Source organism: Gracilinanus agilis, chromosome 1, assembly GCF_016433145.1.
Source record: "Gracilinanus agilis isolate LMUSP501 chromosome 1, AgileGrace, whole genome shotgun sequence".
Classification (NCBI taxonomy): Eukaryota; Metazoa; Chordata; class Mammalia; order Didelphimorphia; family Didelphidae; genus Gracilinanus; species Gracilinanus agilis.
In genome coordinates this window covers 199,979,784-200,002,124 of record NC_058130.1, presented here as the reverse complement: position 1 = coordinate 200,002,124, position 22,341 = coordinate 199,979,784, and the positions used below count along the sequence as shown (strand labels likewise).

Sequence of the window (22,341 nt, the reverse complement as noted above, 5' to 3'; positions counted from 1 at the left end):
ATAAGAGAAAACATCCCAAGAGAGTAAAACATGGGGAAAACATCTCAAAAGTAAAATGAACTACCTCAGGAGCTAGTGAGATTCCCCCTTCTCAGAAGGCTTCAAACAAAGGCTGGATGGTCATTTGTCAAGCATATTATAGAAGAGACTCATATTCAGGTACAGTTTAAATTAAGTGGCTTCTGATATTCCTTCTAACTCTGAGAACATCTGATATTCTGAACTCTGTATTACCAATGGAATCACAGTTTGTATTTACATTTATATACAGAAATAATAGCAAAAGCTGGAAGTAATCCTGACCTCAAGGAAAGAGTTGGAAAGTTATGGCTAATTTGTTTAAATATATATGTAATATAATATATATGTATATATATATAATAGCTTTTTTCCATTCCTTTGACTTCATAAAAGTATTTTCAGTTAAGAATGGAAAAGCAAAATAAAAAGAATCCCTCTTCAATAACCTCTTTTCTCTTTCAATATATGGGTTAAAAAGTTTCTTCCATTATAGAGTGGGATGTTGAAGGCTAATATGGAATGTAGGGTAAATGATTGTGTGGTTGAGGATTAGCCCACTTGGGCACATGTAAAACATGTGATAACACAGATTGAAGTATTCTACATGGAAACAAAGGATAAAGATGATCTTTTAATTAAGAATATACATGTATAAAGCAATATAAAAAAGAAAACAATTCTTTATATTACTTTGAATTCACTTAGGCTGTATAAATGGATATCATTTTACCTGGTTCTAAATTTAAAAGGAAATCAAACAACCAAGTTTTATTTTTATCTATATGACATCAAATAACCATTTTAAATGATTTCTGTTTTTTAGTAAACTGCTTATTTAGCAGAACGGATCTAACTGAATTGCTGTTCTGATAATGTTGAGACAAAGTCTTAGAATGGTCAGGTTTCCAGACTGGATTGTATTAGGTAATTCTAAAATCACAGACATTATCTGAAATCACAGACATTATCTGAAAAGTTTGTTTGAGTTGTTAAAAAAAACTAGATAAACCTAGTTATGTATACTCAGAGATATTATTGTATTTGAGAAACTGTACCTGATGTTCTATTTTAGTTGCTTAAATGGGTCATTCCTCAAGCTGTAATAGGAATTAAAACAGGCACTCAAATCATAGGATTGGAAACAGGGCAGCAAATGGATAGAAAACAGAAAGTTAAAAAGGGAAAGTAGATAATAAAGGTAGTGATGGAGAGAAGAACTGATTAGGGTGCTGGTATATTTTATATGTTCAGAAATACACAACAAAGTAATGGAGATACATCTGTCCTAGATTTGTAAGGGTTAGGAGAAGATATTTCACATTTCTATTTTTACAGCATTAATATTATAGTATGGTCATAGAGGGAGTCTCCCTATACTGTGGAAATCACAACTCTGGATAAATCCACATACATTTGTATATGTGTATATGTATAGGTGTGTGTGTGGATAGTGGAAGTTGATGAGGAAACTCTTGATCAGCTAATCCCCATTCATCACCTCAGGTCAGTGAGTAATTTTGTAGACTATAAGGACGTAGAAACAACAAAAACAATAAAATCCCTCTGTGTTAGGTTTTTAGGTAATGCATAAAGAAAACAGTCAAGTTTGATGGAATTAGAGGATAATTTTATTATCCTGTTATAAACAAAGTTTTCAAACTTCATGAAATTACATGGAAGTTAACAAGGCTGGCCACTAGCCCCCAAACCTGGTCACATCCCTTTAAAATAAAACCTAGATACAGTCTCTAAGCAGTTAGTGGAGTTATGCTGTTGCTGAGGAGTATGACTCTTGGCAGCAAAGAAGAGAGCCAACTGTGGAGGAATAAGTCAATTTTTAAGAGGAAATTGCTTTTTGCCTTTCTCCTAGCTCCTCTCCCTAAGAGGGCAAGGGGTTAAAGGTTTTCCTTCTCCATTCCCCATCAACAATGTTATGTAAAGTGAAACTATTCATCCCCAAAATGGTATTCTACCTATTAGATAGCAGGTCCAGGGAGCCCCATTAAGCAACCTGCACAGAAGATGCTGTGTCTAGGGGAGAACTGTGGGAGGACACAGTAAGAAGAAAAAGGTCATGAAGGTCTTATAATATCAGAATTACTTCAGCCATGTGTGCCTCTGTACCAGTATATTCTATGTGTGTGCCTCCTTTTTCCACTAACTGTATTTGTGGAAGAGTTTGCCCCAGGCTTACAGGAAGAAACTTTTTGGTAGCATTGTTTTCACAAAGTCATATCAGTAAATGTATGTGTTTTAAGTTAATTTTTCTTCAGTTTCTATTAGAGGCATTGATGAAGACTAATTAGCTATAGTTTTAGGACTGCAGACCCACATGGCATCTTGAGTCTGAGTAGAAGCCAATCTACAACCTTTGAAAACTGAATTGTGGAAATAGCTCAGATAGTGTATTATATATTACATATTACATATACTCTTAATAGTATATACAATATTACCTATTATATATAGCAAGATGATACATATATACACATATATTTTGACATCTGGGTTGTATTATATAATAAATATCTGGACTATAATGTTTATTTTAAGTTATATTTTGTTATTATGTTACATTTTTGTATATAATGTATATATGAAATATACACAGGCTATTATATATATATACATACACATGTATATATATAAAATATCTAGGCTATCCTTCTCTTCTTTCTTTCCTGCCTTCTTTCCTTCCTTTGTTCCTTCGTTCGTTCGTTCGTTCATTTGTTCCTTCCTTCCTTCCTTTCTTTTTCTTCCTCCCTTCCTCCCTCCCTCCCTTCCTTCTTTCTTCCTTCCTTCCTTCCATCTATCTAGGCTACCTCCCCAATCATCTCTTAAAGGTAGTTGTAGATTGTGTCTCTGGTAGGTGAGTTCTACTCAACATTCAAGATATTCTATGGCTATAGATAGATAAATAAGATGAAGATACAGGTAGTGTATAAATATATACATATACATAATAGCATTTAATTATAATTATTAGGCATATTAAAGTTGTAAATATGTTTTTTGCTCTAATAATAGTTCATCAGAGTGAAACTATCTAATATCATTAGATGTTGAACAGTGATGATGATTATAGATGGTATTTGTACAGTATTTAAGAAGCATGAAGAGCTTTTGAAATATATAATTTGATCTTCACAAAAATCTATGGAGTAGGTAATACTATTATGTCCATTTTATGAAGAAATAAATAGGCTCAGGGAAATTAAATGCTTTTTCAAACAATTAGTGTCTAATACAGGATATATGCATGGATATATATGTATTAATATAATTGATATAAATTTACTTACATAGTTTCTCTCCCAGTAGAAGGCTAATTCTTTGAAAAGAAGAGCTTTTTTTGGTATTCCAAATACTTATAGCACAGTGCATAGTACAAAAGATTCTCTTAAATGATTGTTAGTCTACAAGTAATAATTCAATGAATTAATCACTGATTAACTCCATGTATTCCTGATCCCAATACTGGAACTCAGTCCATTACTCCAAGTTCTCTCTCTAGTGAGCAGTGATGGTGATGGTGGAGATGTAGTAGCCAAGGTTGAGTCAAGGGAAGCAAATAAATATAAGGTGACAAACAAGCTCCCCACACTCCCCGGTCTCCCTGTACCTATTCCATCAGGTGATGTGTCCTTTAGCATGTGAAAAGGATTTCTTCAAGAAAAGGGAAGGTAAAAACCCCACTGGGGCATCTGGCTCATGTACTTTTGAGTAGCCTTCCCACTTCCCAACAATTAGAGCCCATAATTCCAGATGGATTGACAAGAAAGGCACAGAAACACTCACGTAGTTTTTCACCAGATCTGGATGAGTCCTTTCGATGCCGTCATCCAAGATAGTGACCACAACATCTCTTCCAGTGTAACCTCTCTTCCAAGCCCCTTCAATATTCATATCTGACTGACAGGGGTGAGTGTTATCACTGCAGTGCTAAAGGGAAAAAAGAGAAAGAGAAAAAAAAAAGAATTGGTCTGTGAAGATTACTGAAGAGTCAGAAGAAAAAGGAATTAACCTACTTTTTAGCACAATGTGTCAAATTAACAGCAGCTGATGGGACTAATTGGTAAAGATATACAGATCAGCATCTTCCTGAAGTTAGAGAGGTGAGGAAGAGGAAACAAAACCCAAATGAAAGGGAAATTGCTTTCGGGAAATGATTTCTTCAGAGATTTCTTTCTATGGACACAAGACATTAGAAATAAAAAGTATCACCAAACTAAGCCTTTGGCAGAAGAAAAACAGAATGTATATCTGAGCAAAATTGGCTCAACGGATAGAGTGCTGGGCTTGGAGTCAGTCTGACTCATGTCCCTGAGTTCAAATCTAGGCTCAGACACTATCTGTGTGACTCTGAGCAAGTCATTGAATGCTGTTAGCCTCAGTTTCCTCATCTGTAAAATGAGCTGGAGAAGGAAATGGCAAACCGCTCTACTGTCTTTGCCAGGAAAACTCCAAATGGGGTCATGAAGAGTTGAACAAAACTGAAAACGACTGAATAACAATTAATTTCTGAGCAAAGAAACCATGAGTAGATCTGATATTTCACACCAGCACCTACTAGCTAAATGAAGAATGAATATAGTATAATGACACTCTGAACTCAAACCACATGGCAAAGAGAACTTTAATCATTTCTGTGCTGGGTGCCTGGCAACTAGTTCAGAATCATTTCTCTCTATAATAAAGAGAGCTTTTGGCAGGTCTCAGTCAGTATCAGCAGGAGATGTGCTACTGTTAAAAAACATATAGCCAGGAGAACAAAAAGTCCTCTAAAATGTGTTCAGTCAATCACAGGAAGCTGCAGCCCCCTGATTTGTAGGTACAGAAGCAGAGATAGATTCATTCCAGGGATAAGATTAGAGAGAGAAAGGCAGAAGGCAGAAGGGTAATGTGATGAAGATGAAGGGAATCTAAGGGAGGCAAAGGGTGATCTGTAAACACTGAATTTTAGAAGCTATGTAACCACATTGATTTGCTATAAACCTCTAAGATAAACAGGTATGGAATCTTTTTTGCTGCTAAACAACTGTGGCCTCAAAGTCCATCCATTTCACATTTGCTGGTTTCTTGATTTATTTTTTTAAACCCTTAACTTCTGTCTTGGTATCAATTCTATGATAGAAGAGCAGCAAGGGCTAAGGGATAGAGGTTAAGTGGCTTGCCAAGGTCACACAGCTAGGAGGTATCTGAGGCCAGATATGAACCCAGGCCCTCCTAACTCCAGCCCTGGCACTCTGTCTTCTATGCTACCTTACTGCCACTGTTTTCTTGATTCTTAGGGACAAAAAGAGGGGGAACGGGCAGGATGGAAGAGAGAGAAAAACTAGGAGGAAAGAAAAGATGCTGTCAGATGTAAGATGATAACCATAGCAACGATAATAACACTCAAGTTTTTGCAATTCATTCTCTCATTCATTTTTATAATAGTTCAATATTTTTGCAAGCAAAAAGTATACAAATCAAACCGCACTCTAAGAACTTCTTTCCTTTCTATCTCCACCATATCATCCCTGCACACCCACTTTTTGTGTGAAGGAATGATGAAACCCAATGATAGATCCTCTTGTGATTTTCTTGATGGTTCCTTTAACAAGTACTTTTCCTTAAGTATTTGTACAGAATTTTTTTCCCCCGCAAACTCATATTCTGATGTGACTTTGCATGAGGAGGAGGTGGCAGCTGTGTTCTTGAAAGCTATGACAATTGAGTACAGGTTCTGGTAGACTCTACCATGTTGGGAACTCTTTAGGTAGTCTTGGTAGAAGACTAGGGCTACTTTCCATGGATCAAGCAAGGTAAGAACAGGGAGGCTAATTAACAGGAGACTGTTAATTAACTGAGGGAAATGAAACAAATTGATCTTGAAATTCTAACAATCAAAGAAATCAGATACCAAAAAGAAGTGGCAGCTAAATGGAAGGGATGTCTAATAGGATCTCCTAGGAGAGACAAGTACAGGAATTGGGTTTAGTGTGTGTCCAGAAGCAACAAGAAACATTTTATGAGCTATCTGATCATTTCATATTGTAGTACTCATCAGAAACATTTTTTTAAGTCCACTGGGGAAATGATTGACTAATTTCAGTTTTATAATACTAATGAACTAGCTTCCTTCCCCCCAACAATAAGCAAGAGAAGGCATACCTCCCCAGTAACCCCCAACTTCTTTTCTGAGGTAGGGGACTGTGAATGTGGAATATTCAATATAATGGCAAGCTTTTTCAGTGTATATGTTAGTTTTGCTGAATTGTTTTTCAAGGCTTTTCTTTCCTTCTTTTGTTTTAAGAGATAACTCTCTAAAAATAGGGAGGAGGGACATTTTGGGAAATGTAGGTCTTATAAAAACAAAAGGTAATAATAATTTTTTTCAAAAAGTAACAAAATAAGTGTGTCTTAAATATTAAAATCTGTTATGGAAGATATGACAGATTTAAAGTCCTTCATTTACCTTTCCAGGAATGTGGAATACACACAAATACATATAAGTATTATGTATTTTGTATGTGCATATTTACATGTACACACAGGGCATCTAATATTTTCCACACAGCATTAGGTTTTTATGTATACATATATGAACACATATATGTACACATACATGCATACTCCTTGAACTCTGTTGTTGTTCTGTCATTTTAGTCACATCCAACTCTTTAAGACCCCATTTGGATATTCTTGGCAAAGATACTGGAGTGGTTTGCCATTTCCTTCTCAAGCTTATTTTACAGAAGAAGAAATGGAAGCAAATAGTGTAAACTCTGGGTTAAGTGTATCCTGCACAAAATTAAATTGACCATATCTGAAAAATCTAAACATGAATAGAAAATGAAGACATGATACCATTCATTAAAGAAAGCCACATAAAGGAGGAAGAATAACTTTATGCTAAAAACTTTCTGCTGAAATTTATTATCATTATTATTTATCATTGGCATTTATATGGTGATTTAAGATTTGCAAAGAGTTTTACAAATAGTCTTATTTGATACAACAACCCTGGGAAACAGGTACTGCTTTTATTGCTTTTAACAACTGAGAAAACTATTGCAAATAGAGGGAATGTGATTTTTACAGGCTCACACGCCTCCTAAGTATCTGATGCTGGACTGGAAATCAGGTTTCCCTAATTCCAAATCCAGCACTCTAGCTACTGTGCCACATTGCTATCAGAGACAATTTGGTCTTGCTTGTATTTTTTTTTCAATTTCATATAGTTAATCTCTACACACAGAGAAACATGATTCCTCTTTGAAAGATTTGATGTTTTTCAACTGTCAGGAGCTATTATTTAATTGCTATATTGTATCTATCTTTGAATTTTAATAGTCTCTCAAAAAAGAAATATTCCTTTATTGATCAAGTGAAATAAATGATTAAACAGCAGTTAAACCTGTGATTTCCTTGAGGGAGGAAACTTTCTCTCCCAATGATGGGTAGTAACTTTTCTTCCCCTTATACTCTCAGAGAACTACATAGCATTCTCTACTAGATAAATTAATTTGCCCAGGCTTATGCAGCCAGAATTTTGCAGAGCCCGAACTTGAACCAAATTCTTCTTGATTCTAAGGCCAAATCTCTCTATCCAGTATGCCACGATGACTCTCATGATTAACAAATAATAATTAGGTACAATTTTTCCCAAGACCCTAAGACATAATCAGGGATTAAAAAAAAAGAAACATGGTAAATTATATTTTTGCATTAAAATATTAATATTCATGAGAATTACTTTTGGGGTACTTATTAAATAAATTTTTTTAAAAATTAAAGAGATTGGTTATTTCATCCTTAATGTCTATTTGTCTTATTTTATAATATATGTAATTATTATTAAAGGAATGTATTATATAATTTATATATAAATTAATATATATAAGGGGTTATTATGTTATATAACATAATACTTATGTTATATATAATATAATATTATATATAGTATACAAATATAATATACAATTATATATAGTATACAATATATAATATACAATTATGTTATCAATAGAATTTGGAAGTAATTGGCCTAGACTATGTTACATATTTTGATAGACAATCCCCAAAGCTGGTTCTTCAGTAAATGTATTTGAGACAGAAATTAGACACATGAGCTGAGCCCCAAACTGAAAAGCAGGATGAGAAGAGTCTGGTTTATATTTGGGAAATTATTGCTGATTTCACATTTATCTCATTCTTTTAAATTTTTTAATGTCTTCTTATGCACATGATATATTAATAAAGGAGTACATTTATATNAATATAATATTATATATAGTATACAAATATATATTTATATAATATACAATTATGTTATCAATAGAATTTGGAAGTAATTGGCCTAGACTATGTTACATATTTTGATAGACAATCCCCAAAGCTGGTTCTTCAGTAAATGTATTTGAGACAGAAATTAGACACATGAGCTGAGCCCCAAACTGAAAAGCAGGATGAGAAGAGTCTGGTTTATATTTGGGAAATTATTGCTGATTTCACATTTATCTCATTCTTTTAAATTTTTTAATGTCTTCTTATGCACATGATATATTAATAAAGGAGTACATTTATATAAATTTATTAGAAAAAGGGAACATCCAGGTCTAGGGGCACATGGATTTTTGGTAAACCTATTTCCAAATATAAATAATGGAAAGACCTGCTCCCTACTTGGGATCACGTACAGAAATTCTCCTCCCAGTTCCAGTGTTTCTGTGTACCTTTGCCATTGAGTTGGAATGGAAGTAGTGCTACGGACATGATGAGAGAAATGTATTATATGAAATAGAAGCAAGGTGGTCACATGGGGAAAATGAAGGATTGTCCATGAAAGACCTACATGCTCTACATAACATCAAGAGATTGAGTAGCTGTTGACAACAGTCACTCAGGATGGGAAGGCATGGATAGACTGCCATATGCACCATTGGAAAGCATACTTACATTAATAAGATCATAAAGTGTATATATAATATACATGTACAGTTTCAGGAAGCTCTGGGGGAAGTAAATTAGAGTTGGATTTTTGTTTATTTTTTTGTTAACAATATTCTGTTTTTTCCTCAATTACATGTAAAAAATTATATATTTGCGAAGTTTCTGCTGTATACAGAGAACTGTTTGAGGTTACATAAAACATAATCCTTGAATTCATGGAGTTTAAGATCTAGGAGAGGATAAGAAACAAATAGGGGCAGCTCAGGGACTCAGCGGATAGAGTCCTAGGCCTGGAGATGGGAGGTCCTGGGTTCAAATAAGGCCTCAAATACTTCCTAGTTGTATGATCCTGGGCAAGTCTCTTTACCCCAGTTGTCTAATCCTTGATGCTCTTCTGCCTTGGAACCAATATTTAGTATTGATTCTAAAGCTAGAAGGTAAAAGTTTTTTTTTAAAGGAAGAAATATAACAATCCCCCTAGTGCAAATATCAATAATATGAAAATAGGTCTTGATCAATGACACATGTAAAACCCAGTGGAACTGAGCGTTGACTATGGAAGGGTTTGGGAGGAGGGGAGGGAAAGAACATGAATCATGGAACCATGGAAATTTTTTCATAATTAATCAATAAAATAAATAAAAAACAAAATAAAATAAAAAGGAAGAAATACCAATAAGTGGAAAAGGTTTTCCTTTTCACTTGATTTTCCCCTTCCCATTGCTGCCCTCCCTCTCACATCTTGATATTTGAGAAGGAAATTATTGATTCATGTTTAAACTCTTTATAATGAGAGTCTTTTCATATAAGTCTTTGTATCTGTAGTCTATAATACACAGCACAAAGGATAGAGGACTGAATTTGGAGTCAGGAAGACTTGAGTTCAAATCCTGATTCAGATACTTACTGGCAGGATGACCCTGGGCAAGTCTCCAAACCTCTCTTAGTTTCAGTGTTCTCATCTTTAGAACCTGGATGATACCAATTCCTATCTCATAGGACTGGAGTTAGGGTCAAATGAGATCACACATGTAAAGGACTTAACAAACCTTAAGGAGCAATAAATATGCCAGCTATTCTTATTTATTATAGTACAATGTTTTGCTCAAAGTAGGTATTTAATAAATATTTCTTCCAATAAATACTGAATGAAAAATACATTAATGAGGTCTACTATGTGAGGTCTAAGGGGGAAAGGTTGTTACCAACAAGGATCATAAATTTAAAGCTACAACAGAAGATGGAATCCAACAAATCCAAGTCTTTTAGTTTATAGTATAAAAAATGGTAATACCTAGGTAATGAAAAACCTTGTTTTGGCCAAGAATTTCATCCTCTCTTCTGACCAAATCCTTTACCAGAGTTGCTAATATGACCAAGAAGGAAATGTGACTGATTGGAGTTTCATTTTTAATTTCCTTTCATTTCCTCTGCCCATCTGTGGTAGAGATGCTCACAAGTGGAGACTTGGCCAAAAGCAGGACAAGGGGAAGGAGGAGAATGAAAGGAAATGTATAATCCACAAACTGGATAACTACACTGGGAACAGATGCTGTCTGAAATTGTAATTATAACCATCTGAAAAAAAAGTCATCTCTGGAAAACATGTGAGTTAAGGAGACATAAATTCCAGTTCTTCATTTCACCCATGCTTATGATTACTCTGATTTTACCATTACAAGAGAGAACATTTTCCTTTTTTTTTCTTTTATTCTACCCATCTTTCAAGGCCCAGATAGCATACCTTCCCCTCCATGAAGCCTTTCTTTAATACTTGAACCAAAAGTAGCTTTTTCCATAAATGATCTCATTCTTCCTTTATCATCATCATCCTCATGAACACCATTATGATGTAATGTTTATGATTTGAACAAAAAACTATACATTCATTCAAGCTTCATGACAACCTTGTAAGTGCTATGGTTATCATTCCTATTTTGCAGACAAAAAATAAGTTTTAGAAAGGTCAAGTGACTAGTCTAGGGTCATATAGTAAGGAAGTATCTGAGGGGGGTTCACATCTCAGATTTTCCTAACTCTAAATTCAGTCCTTGATTCAATACACCATGAAGACTCTATAAGCATAAGTTCTGATTTGCAGTTCTTATGTTTGTCCATGAGTATACAAACATGCACTTATGTTTGAAGTCCTCTACTATAGCACCAGAAAGAACAATGGATTTTGGAGTCAGGAAACTTGAGCACGAATATCAACTCTGACAGTTATTCTAGTTATAAATATGGGCAAGTCTTTTTACCCTCTAAAAGTCTGTGTTGTTATCTGGAAAATATGGACAATATTACTTACTGGCATTGCCTAATTCACAAGATAGTTTACAAGGAAAGCACTTAGTAAATATTCATATTGTAGTATAAGCTCATTAAGGGATTCTGTCTTATTTTTCTTTCTTTCTCTCCCAGACAGAATTCAAGAACTCTGCACATGGTTGGTATTAAATAAATGTTTTTGAATGGATGAATATGTTAACTGTTGAGTGTAAAAATGAGATTCTTTTTTATTTGAATATTGCAATTAACACGAGGCAGAATTTTTATGGTAAGATGGACTGCTTAGATGATTCTGAAGGACTAATTAGCAAACCGAAATTCTTTTTCCTCTTCAAATGTATACAAATCGTCACTGAACATTAACTCTGAATCCTGACCCTAATGGAAAGGAGAACAAAATTTTAGATTTGGTGTTCAATATCCTACTTCTGCCATTTATTATCTGTGGGTACTTGAGTAAGTCACAACCTCACTACATTTTAGTTTCCTCATTTATAAAGTGAAAAGTTGTGTTAGATGGAGTCTTCCAACTTTAAGTGTCCCCTGTGAAATTAAAATCTGTTACCCTAAAAACTATGATCCCCAAAGCTATGATTCTCAGCAAGACTGATCCCCAGCAAAACTACAATTCCCAGAACCTCGCTCACTTCCTGTTCTTACATGCTGACATGGACAGGAGATAAATTGGGTGGAGTTCTGAGTCTAGCCCTTTTTCCTTCCTGTGGCGGCTTTGGTGGAGCCGGCCCTTTGGGCAGGAAGATTAGCTTGGGCACGTGGTTTCATTTTGTTAGATAATTACCTTTTTATTCCTTTACTTCTAGTGATTATTAATAAATCTTATAAAATATAATATTTGAAGCTATTATATATTAATTTAATTTTATGTCCCGAGGTCTACCAATTCTAAAATTAAAGTTGCCAATTTTGTCCAAAATCATCCAGATATGAAAGCATATACAATGTGCTGATATTACTCAAAATTAATTAATGATAACTGGAATTCATGTTTTCAAAATCTTTCAAAATGTCATTAGTGATCTGGTAGGAAGAGTCTGTCAACTGGGCCCTTCTTTTCTTTTCACAGAAGTCTTTATAGTATATATATCTACCACAGGCAAGAATTAGCTATATATACCATTAAACATAAATTATAATATAATAAATAATAATATAATATAGAAATAAATAATAAATAATAATATAATATACATAATCAGCTGCTTATTAGACATTTCTAACTGGAATGAGTCTTGTAGGCAACTCAATCCCAAAATGTACGGAACTGAACCTATTCTTACCTCCTTTCTATCGAGAGTGCCACTATTCTTCTATTCACCCAGATTCACAACCTTGAAGACTTACCTTTCCCTAACTTCCTCCATCCTATCCCTAACACCTAACACATCCAAAGAGCTGTCAAGTCCCATGGATTCTATTTCCAATTTTTTTGTGTCACTCCCTTCCCCACCCCAAATACATACCCTTCTCTCTACTCACAGCTCTATACTTGTTTGGGAACTCATTGCCTCTTGCCTAGATTATTACAATTATGTCCTGATTGTTCCTTCTGAATCAAGTGTTTCCCTTTTCCAATGTATTCTGAATAATCTGCCTAATTTACATTCTTAAAACTATAATTTTATAATTCCTAGAACTATAATTTTATAATTCCTAAAATTAAATTCCTGATCAAGTTCAAAATGGATGTCCTAGGAACATCTCAAACTTAATATCATGCTCCAAACTGAATTCATCCCCCCTTGCCACCCCTAGTCCTTCTCTGGTCCAAACTTTCCTATTTCTGTCAAAAACACTAATACTTTCCCACTCTCCCAGGTTCATGACCTAGGCATTATTCTGGGCTCCTCACTCTTCATAACCAATCAATTGCCTAATCTGGCTATTTCTACCTCTGTAACATCTCTTGCTTCTGACCACTTCTTTCCACTCACACAGCTGCTACCATCATTTAGAACTTCTCTTCTAAATTATAGCAACAGCCTTCTAATTGGTCTCCCTGTTACAGGTTTTTCACTACTCTAATTCATCCTACCCATTGCTGCCAAAGTAATTTTCCTTAGGAGTGGACCTGACCACGTGATTCCCCCCTTCAGCCAACTCCAGTGGCTCCCTGTTACATCTAGGATGAAATAGAAGCTTCTCCAGTTAACTTTTGAAATCTCTTCACAACCTGATCCCAACTTGTCTTTCCAGCATCATTAAAAATTATTTCTTTTCCTGCATTCTACGATATAAGCAAGTTTGCCTTCTCCCTGAGCTATTTACAGAACATAAGCAAGCATATCTAATACATTTTTCTACTTAACATAACTTTCTCTATTTTGCTTTAAGCTTCCGTTTTGTGACTGAATTGTTTTAAGTAAGTTGATTGTTAATAGGTTGTTCTTTTATAAGACAAAAACTTGTGTTCAATCGTTTCAGTCATGTCTGACTCTTCGTAACCTGCTTTGAGGTTTTCTTTGCAAAGATATTGGAGCAATTTATCATTTCTTTCTCATTTTACAAAGGAAGAACTAAGGCAAGTTGTGTTAAGTGACTTGTCCAGGGTCCCACTAATTGTAGGTATCTGAGGCTAGATCTGAACTCATAAAGAAGTCTTCCAAACTCCAGGTCTGGCTCTCTCTTCATTATATCACCTAGCTACCCTTGTTTGTTATGATCTAGTAAACAACATAAGTGTGCTCTTCAATAAGAGATAAGCATATGCAGATCCTATAGGATAGACCAGCGGTTCCCAAACTTATTTGGCCCATTGCCCCCTTTCCAGAAAAAATATTACTTAGCGCCCCCTGGAAATTATGAAACTATTTATTGAACTCAGAAGAGAATGTAATACAAAAAAAGTGTGGCCATCACCACTCCCTGGAACGCTGCAGCACCCACCAGGGGGCGGTGGTGCCCACTTTGCGAATCCCTGGGATAGACAATGGAAATGGAAATGGAATCATTTGGAATGGATCAATGGAAATCAATGGAAAATCAATGAAAAAAAATTCAACCAATACCTTATGAAATGAACTAGTGATCAAATTATGTGGTAAACAAATTAAGAGAAAAAACTAGTAAATAGAAATAAGACATAGTTTTATATATGCATACATTTTCTTGTCAAACGATGCTCTATCTAATGGGGGAGAGGAGAGAGTGAACTCATTATTTTAATATAGCAAAACAAATTAATTAATTAAAAAAGAATACACATAGCTGGAACTATACGAAATCCAATAGTGTCCCTAGCCATTAGCCTGCTCTTAAGTTGAGACAAAGGCAGATTCTTCCTCATTCCTTTCACTTGAGACTCAAGGATCCCATATTCACTTGAAGCAGTGTTAATGGAGAGTATCAGGTTGCCACTTCCTTAAAAGCAGGAACTATCTTTTGCTTTTCTTGTACTCCCAGCAATTAGCACAATACCCAACACACAGAAGGCACTTAATAAATGTTCATTGACTGACTGACATACATATGTGGCTTCAGAATGCTTCTGCACTGGCCCATTTTCTATGCCTGGAATATACTCACCTTGGCTTTATAGAACTTCTTCTTTCCTTCAAGATGGGAGCTCAGTGACCATCTTCTATATGAAACCTTTCCAAATCTTCCAGTGACTATTGTTCCCCCCCTTCCCCCCTGCATTATATTTAACTATTTTGTATTTACTTATTTTTTAATATTTATTAAGTACATATTTATAAATGCACTTACTGTTGCCCAATTAGAATATAAGTTCCTTTGTTTTAAGGACCATTTCATTCTTTGTCTTTGCTTTCCCAGGCCAACTAGCACAGAGCCTGGCACTAGCAGGCCCTTCATAAATTTTTGTGGTTTGATTGATTAATTTCTGCACTTCTTATATCCTTCCTTCCTCTAATAGAATATAAGTCTCTTAATGGCAAGATTGTTTTGTTTTTGTCTTTTGTGTTTGAGAACTCAGAACACAGAAAACATTTTTAAAATGTTTGTGGAATTGAATACAAGCAATTTAGATTAGAAATTTTCTCTCAGTAAAAGGACTGAAGTCAGTCGAGGAACTCAGCTAAGCAGCCCCTTGATGCTTGCCTTTGAAGGCTTTAGTCAGAAAACAGTAACTTATTTAGAGCTCTTGAAAACCATTCATATTGACCAAAAAAGAAAAAAGCAAGATAAATATTTATTAGGTTCATGTACTTTCGTTAGAGACTACTATATTTCGATGCAAACAGTAAGATAAACTCCAGGGCACTGACCAAGTATTTGGAAATTTAACTTCATGCACACACGCGGCCCTCAGTCTTCCATTTCCCCAACCTCCAACTTCCTTTAGGACTGAAATTTCGAGAAAGACTGTGTCTGTGAGTTGTGCAAGCTGCCTCTATCCATACCAAGGTTATAGGCTCATCCTCTTATAAAGCCCTTTGGGTGTGTCTAGTTCTGTAGTATCCACATAAACACTGCAATGTTTGCTCAGTGAAGGAACAGTTTATTCCAAAAATAAACACCTTTGTTATGGTCTGACCATCATTTTCTTCACACAGGGGGAAAAAAACACCACCCACTTCACCGTTTTCTAAAAATTTCTGCGGAACTCTACTGAATTGCCAATTAACATCGCTGCCAATAATTTGCTTAACTTTGTAACCATCTGTTGTCCATTACTATCCATTCCTATTAATATAGCAGCCTAGAGAAATGGATTTCTGATTCTGTTAAATTAATAGAAAAATAAAAATCAATGTGTGTGTATTAACACTTTTGTTTTAAAAAACAACATTAGAAATATTGTTGTTCCATGTATTGAGGAATTGTACCTTTCTTTCCTTAGAATACCTGAGAATAGATAATTAGGCATTAAACTCCCATAGATGTATGCTAGGATTTTCTTTTTTTTGGGGGGGAAGCCGGAGAAAGGGGATCAGTTTCTGAGGGATGGACATGTGTTGTGATTACAGTAAAGGAATATCGCAGCAGGGCAAAACACATACAAACTCAGAAAAGAGAAAAAATATGCAAAATCTAGTGATAGGACCAGGTTCAGATAAAACCTCTGAAAAAGGAAGAATTTATCAGAGTCCCTGAATTTAAATGGTATGGTAGACTCATAGAAACTCAATGTTGGAAGGGTCTTTGATGTTATCTCAACCAAATTTCCATACAGCCTGATAAAATATTACTCACAAGGGTCCATTCAATTATGTTTGAATAACTTGGTTGATGGGGAAATCACTACTTCACAAAGCAGCCCCCATTCTCACTGGATGGTTCTGGCTTCCTTATATTGAGCTTAAATCTGCCTATCCATCACTTTTAAATAATTGTCCTATTATCCCTGCCTAAGCAGCAAAAGAATATCAATCTATTTATTCCCTCTTGCACAGGACAATGCTTCAAATGTTCTAAGATTTCTCTTAGTTTTCTTTTCTCCAGGTTAAACATCCCCAGGTAGGCATCACTGCAAGATAATATCAGCTCTGGAACCCCAAGTCCGAACTTACTTGGAAGATTTTCTATCCTAGCTAGAGGGGATATTTTGAGTGTAGAAGGCAAAACTTGGCTCAATTTCAAGAATATTCATTGACTAGAGAAGTCGCTCACGTTATAGAAAGCCATGATTTAAAGACAGTATATTGATCTCATTATTTTGGGGGATTTACCTATATGTCCACTGATGGTACCAGTGGACTATGAGTCACATCACAAAAACTGCCCATCGATGATAGAATTCCAGAGGTGGAAAGGACTTTAGAAATCGCTTCATTGCCAAATCTTTCATCTTACGGATATGAAAACTGAGGCTAAAAGAATCTAAGTACTTTATGTGCATTGTTAATTATACTAGAGTGAAATTAAATTAAGTCTCAATCACCCGGCAGATGACAATATCCAATCTTTGGACTGTCCAAGTTGTCTGGACATCCTGGGGTGATGGCTTTGTAAAGGGCCAAATAGCATCTTCACGAACTGATTAGGAAGCAATGCTGTAAGTTAAGGGGCATGAAAGTCACACAGTTCTGCCATTTATTATATTCTTGTATAGCTCTCCCTCACTCTCTATCCCATAAATTATAGTATAGAAATTATAAGTGTGCGACACATATATACATATGCATACGTATGCACATGTATATACAAAACATGTGTATAAGACATATTTATGCATATAAGACATGTAGACATTTATATATAGGTAGCCTGTATACATGTACACACATATGTCAGTAAATGCATAGCAGCTAGATGATACAATGAATAGAGTCAAGAAGACCTGAGTCTAAAACCTGCCTCAGTTACTAACTGTGTGACCCTGGGCAAGTCTCCTAAGCACTCAACCTCAGTTTCCTCAACTAGAAAATGGGAATAAACCTACTTACAAGGCTTGTTGGGAGGATCAAATGCGATAACATATAAAATACTTTGCAAAATCTTAAAGCATTATACAAAAGTTAGCTTTTATAAAATCCTACTGCCCTCGGAAATTTTGCCACAATGTCCAATCATATAAGAATTTTTTTTTGTATTTCTTTACTGAGGTAGTCTCAACCTAATTAGCTCTGCCTGAATGATATGGATTCCACTTAGGTACAAGGTAAATTCTCATTCTGGGCTGCTTAATTGAAAATTTTTATGGAAATCAGTGCCACAACCAAAACCAAAAGTCATTAGAAATGAACAAGGAAGAAAGAATTGCCATAAGGGACAGACAGAGATAGTCAGAGACAGAGACAGACAGAGAGAGCCTGTGTTAGGCAAGATAGTCCCAGAGAGGAGAAAATGAGAACAAATCCCAAACTTTACTCATTTGGGGAGTGGATCATCCAGGATGAGTATCCAAAGGATAATTGGGTGGTCTATAGGAGTTGGTCAAATAAGCAAGTGTTGGATTCAAGAACAATGATTCAGATACAAACTATTTCTTTTCTTCTTCTTCTTCTTCATACATACTGTGATCCTCGGTGGATCTTACCCATCCAGAAAAATCTTGAATTAATAGTCTCAAGCCTCCCTTAAGTGATCATCATACTCTTTATCTCATTGTGTAAGAATCTGGTTTGAACTGTATTCAATTCTTACTGCATCTATCTCATGGTGCTAAAGTGATATCCAGGCTCTACGGAGCCTGCTAGACATCGTCATTTATATGTTACACTGCTACAGAATTCTGTCCACTCTTTTTTCTATGACAAATACCCTTATCTCTTCAATCAATCATCAAGCATTTATTAAGTGCCTACTATGTGTTTGGTGCTATTCTAAGTATGGCGAATATGAATAGGATGAATAAAATTACTTCTACTTAAAAGGAAATTACACATCTAAACCAGTCTCCATGATGCTGATATTTAACTTTTCTAATCAATCTGCTATACCTCTGCCATTTGTCCTAAAATGCTATTTTCATTTTCACACTACCTGTTCAAACATTTTTAATGGTTCTCCATTGTCTAGCCTCCATGATATTCAATTTCCTCTACAATCTGGATGAAACCCATTCATCTAATCTTATACACAAACCCCCCAAGATCCCATTAAACTGATCTATTCATCCTCCTCCAAGCACATGTGTGTTTTCTGGCTCATTCAGTGTTCTCTATATCTTGAATGCTCCTTGTTTTCCTTTATGGTTTCCAAAATCTTTTCCATCCTTCAAGGCCCAGCTCAAAAGTTACATTACCCATTTTGCTATTATAAAACTTATCACTTAACATGTTGTCAAAGCGACCTGTGATTCTTTTGATATTAATATTTCCTCGAGTGATGGAAATAGCAAAGTTATAGATATTTCCTCCATTGATGGGTGGATGGATAAATTTTTAAAAGTTATTAAATGTTTATTACATGCTTAATACTACTAAGCATTGGAGATAAAATATATTTTTAAGAGACAATTCCTGACCTCAAAGTGCTTATATTCTAATAGTAGTGTTATAATGGAAATTGAAACCCACTGAAGCACTTATCCCATACTTCCTGGATATTATTTCATTTTTTCTTGTATACAAGTTTTATCTCTTTGTGTAGCTGAAAAGCTCCTGAAAACTGGAACAATTCATTTCACTGCAATTCAATTTACATGGATTTAGTGCCTACTGTATGCCAGACACTGTACTACATGATAAGCAAATCAAATTAGTCCCTTTCCTTCAAAGGACTTTCATTCATTTTAAATATCAGTCATGGTTCTTAGCATTATGCCTTAAAACATACAAGTGTTCTATCAGATTGGCTAACATTATAGAGAAGGAGAATGATACATGCCATTGGGGTTTGGAAAAGTAGGTACACTAATGCAGTCTTGGTGGAGTTGTGAATTGGTTCAGCATTCTAGAGAACAATTTAAAATCTTACCCAAAGGAATATAAAACTCTGCATACACTCTGACCCAGCAATACCACTACCAGGTCTATATCTCAAAGGAAAAAGGACCTATTTGTACAAAAATATTTATGGCAGTTCTTTTTGTGGTGGCAAAGAATTGGGAATTGAGGGGATGCCTGTCAATTGGAGAAAGGCTAAAGAAGTTGTGATATATGTTTGCAATGGAATATTATTGAGCCATAAGGAATGTTTAAGCAGCTGGTTCCTGAAAAACTTGGGAAGACTTATATGAACGGATGCAAAATAAAATGAGTAGAACCAGGAAAGCATTGTGCACAGTAACAGCAATATTGTAACAATAAACAACTGTGAAAGATTTAGGTATTCTGTTCAGCACAATGATCCAAGACAATGCCAAAGGAGTCATAATGAAAAATGCTACTCACCTCCAGAAAGAGAACTGGTGAATTCTGAGTACTGGTTAAAGCATACCTTTTCCACCCTTATTATTCTTGTTTTTTGTTTTTTCCACCCAATGTGGCTAATATAGAAAAATGTGGCATGACTTCATATGTATAATTGATTTCATATTACTTGCTTTTTAAATGGGGGGGGGTTATGGGAAGCAGGGAGAGATTTTGGAACTCAAAATTTTAAAAAAGAAAAAACCAAATAAGTAGATTATTAGTTGCTCAACAACATTTGTGAATTATTGATTACTTAAAAGCAAATTTTAAAGGAAAAACAGAGAAAGTATAATTATTTAGTTGTTAGGAGGGATAAGTTAGTTAAGTGATAAGAAAGGTTTTCACTTTTTCCATACAACTAAATGCAGTGTAGAGCAAGATCCACAAATTTTGGCCAGTTGAAATGACCAAAGCAAAAGGTCAGGAGCAAAGTATATAATGTTAATTTATTTTCTTTTCATCACAGGTATTGGATGAAAAGAAAAAAAGAGAGTGCATTTTTGGATATTGGGCAACCCAGGTGGCTCAGGATATTTATGTTCTCCATAGAGGTCAGCAAAGTTGTTAGATGGAGACAGGAGAGAGATCACTGCCTTAAAAGCTTAGGGGAGAGAAAGGAAGGGAGGATGTTTCTCCTGACTGGCGGGAGAGGCACTCAGTGGTGTCCAAGCCTATTTTCTTTGGAATGTCACAGTACATTGATTGAAATGAACACTTGCCAACTGTTTTCTGATTTGGGAGGTGTGATTCTAGCTGCATATATAGACTTTCTCTTTCAATGCAGTGCTGTGCAAACTTCTATGGACTGAAGAAGGGTAATGTGGGAAACAGAGATCCCATACTATCCACCAGACTGCCAGACTAACTGTGAACCAAGAACAAAATTTTCCTTAATTGAACTTAATCTTTTCCACTTTCTCCCCAAATTGAGCAATTAGGAAACTGTGTTTGCATAGGGATGATCTCCATTAAAATGTTTCCTTTATGTGCCTTCAAGCCAAAAAGCCATTCCTTAACTAGAGCTTGTGGAAATGGATTTTAGAAGCAATTGGGTGGCATTACTTAATAATTATGGGGAACATTAACAGGAAGCAAGCCTTTTTCTTCTCTGAAATGTAATTTATTTGTTTGTGTTATTCAGGAAATTCTGCTTGCATAGAAACCTTTTATCCTCTTGGTCCCTTCTGTGAATAAATCTGGCATGGTGTTGCCTGAGGTTACCTCTCATCTCTTTCTTAAAGGCCTCTGGGACAGCAACTAATAGAAGAGAAGAATTGTTTTCCTTTTTTATCATGAATAGGAAGCTGTTTCAATGGGAGAACTAACTGAATTCTGAACTTATCTGCTTCATCAATAGTTTTATTTTTCCAAAGGCCCTGAGGTAAGTTTGATGAAAAAGGGTGGGCAAAGATTTTCATTAAAAGTTTATTTCCGAATTGGAGAAGCCCAAGATCAAAAGTAGATATAGTCAGTTGCAGTTTTAGCAAGCTTTTTAAAATGCTCTTACACCACTTTAAATTTATGTAGCATGTTTCCAAAGAGCTGGGTATTTTACCTTATTTCTTTTCACAGCCTCCACTGATGTCCTCCTGTGATATTGCATGTGGACATGGAGCCCACTCTGAGCTCTAGAATGTTAGGCTAGTGGAACGTAGTTCTGGGAGGTTCTACCAAGATGGAAAGATTTAAAATAAACCTATAATTGTCTGTAAGTCCAATCTGGGATTTAAAGGAACAGTCCCATCCTCAGTTGACCTAATTGTAGAATTTATTGGTAATAAGATGCTTTTACTAATTGCTTACTGAATGAATGAATAAATAGTATGCAAACTGATCTGGTAGACAAAAGATTGTGAGGTTTTCAATGCCACCCTGCATCTCTTTGTCTAGTTCTGATCCTGAAAAGTGATCCACACTTTTGTGTGAAAAGTCCACACTCCAGAAGAAACTCGTCCTTCCCAGAATAGTAGACCTAGCACATCACAATTTTCCCCATTATGATTTCAATGTATCACAAGTTGGCATAAGAAATTAAATGGGAAATTTGGGAGAGTTTTGCAGAAGCTACAGATGACATAGGAAGACTAGCAGATGACACAGAAAAAGTTTAGAAACTATATAGACTATAACTAAATACTTAACCTTAATTTTACAATAAGGTACTATAAAATAACCCCAAAAAAGAAAAAGAAAAAAATCAGCCTTCTTCTCTGGTAGGGAGTGCCAAAAAATCTTACACAGATTTTCCAAACTGTGCCCCTAACCCTGGCAATATGAAAGGGTTACCTGTATTTTATACTCAGGAAGGAAAAAA

General features: G+C 35.2%; 1 protein-coding gene across 1 annotated transcript in view; it reads right to left on the bottom strand.

Annotated features, from left to right (window-relative positions):
* Positions 1–22,341, bottom strand: part of PCSK5 (proprotein convertase subtilisin/kexin type 5) — a 593,358-nt gene that overhangs the window by 454,676 nt on the left and 116,341 nt on the right. The window contains exon 4 of the mRNA XM_044678618.1: positions 3,820–3,963. Coding sequence (XP_044534553.1) covers positions 3,820–3,963 — 144 coding nt within the window. The remainder of the gene's footprint in view (positions 1–3,819; positions 3,964–22,341) is intronic.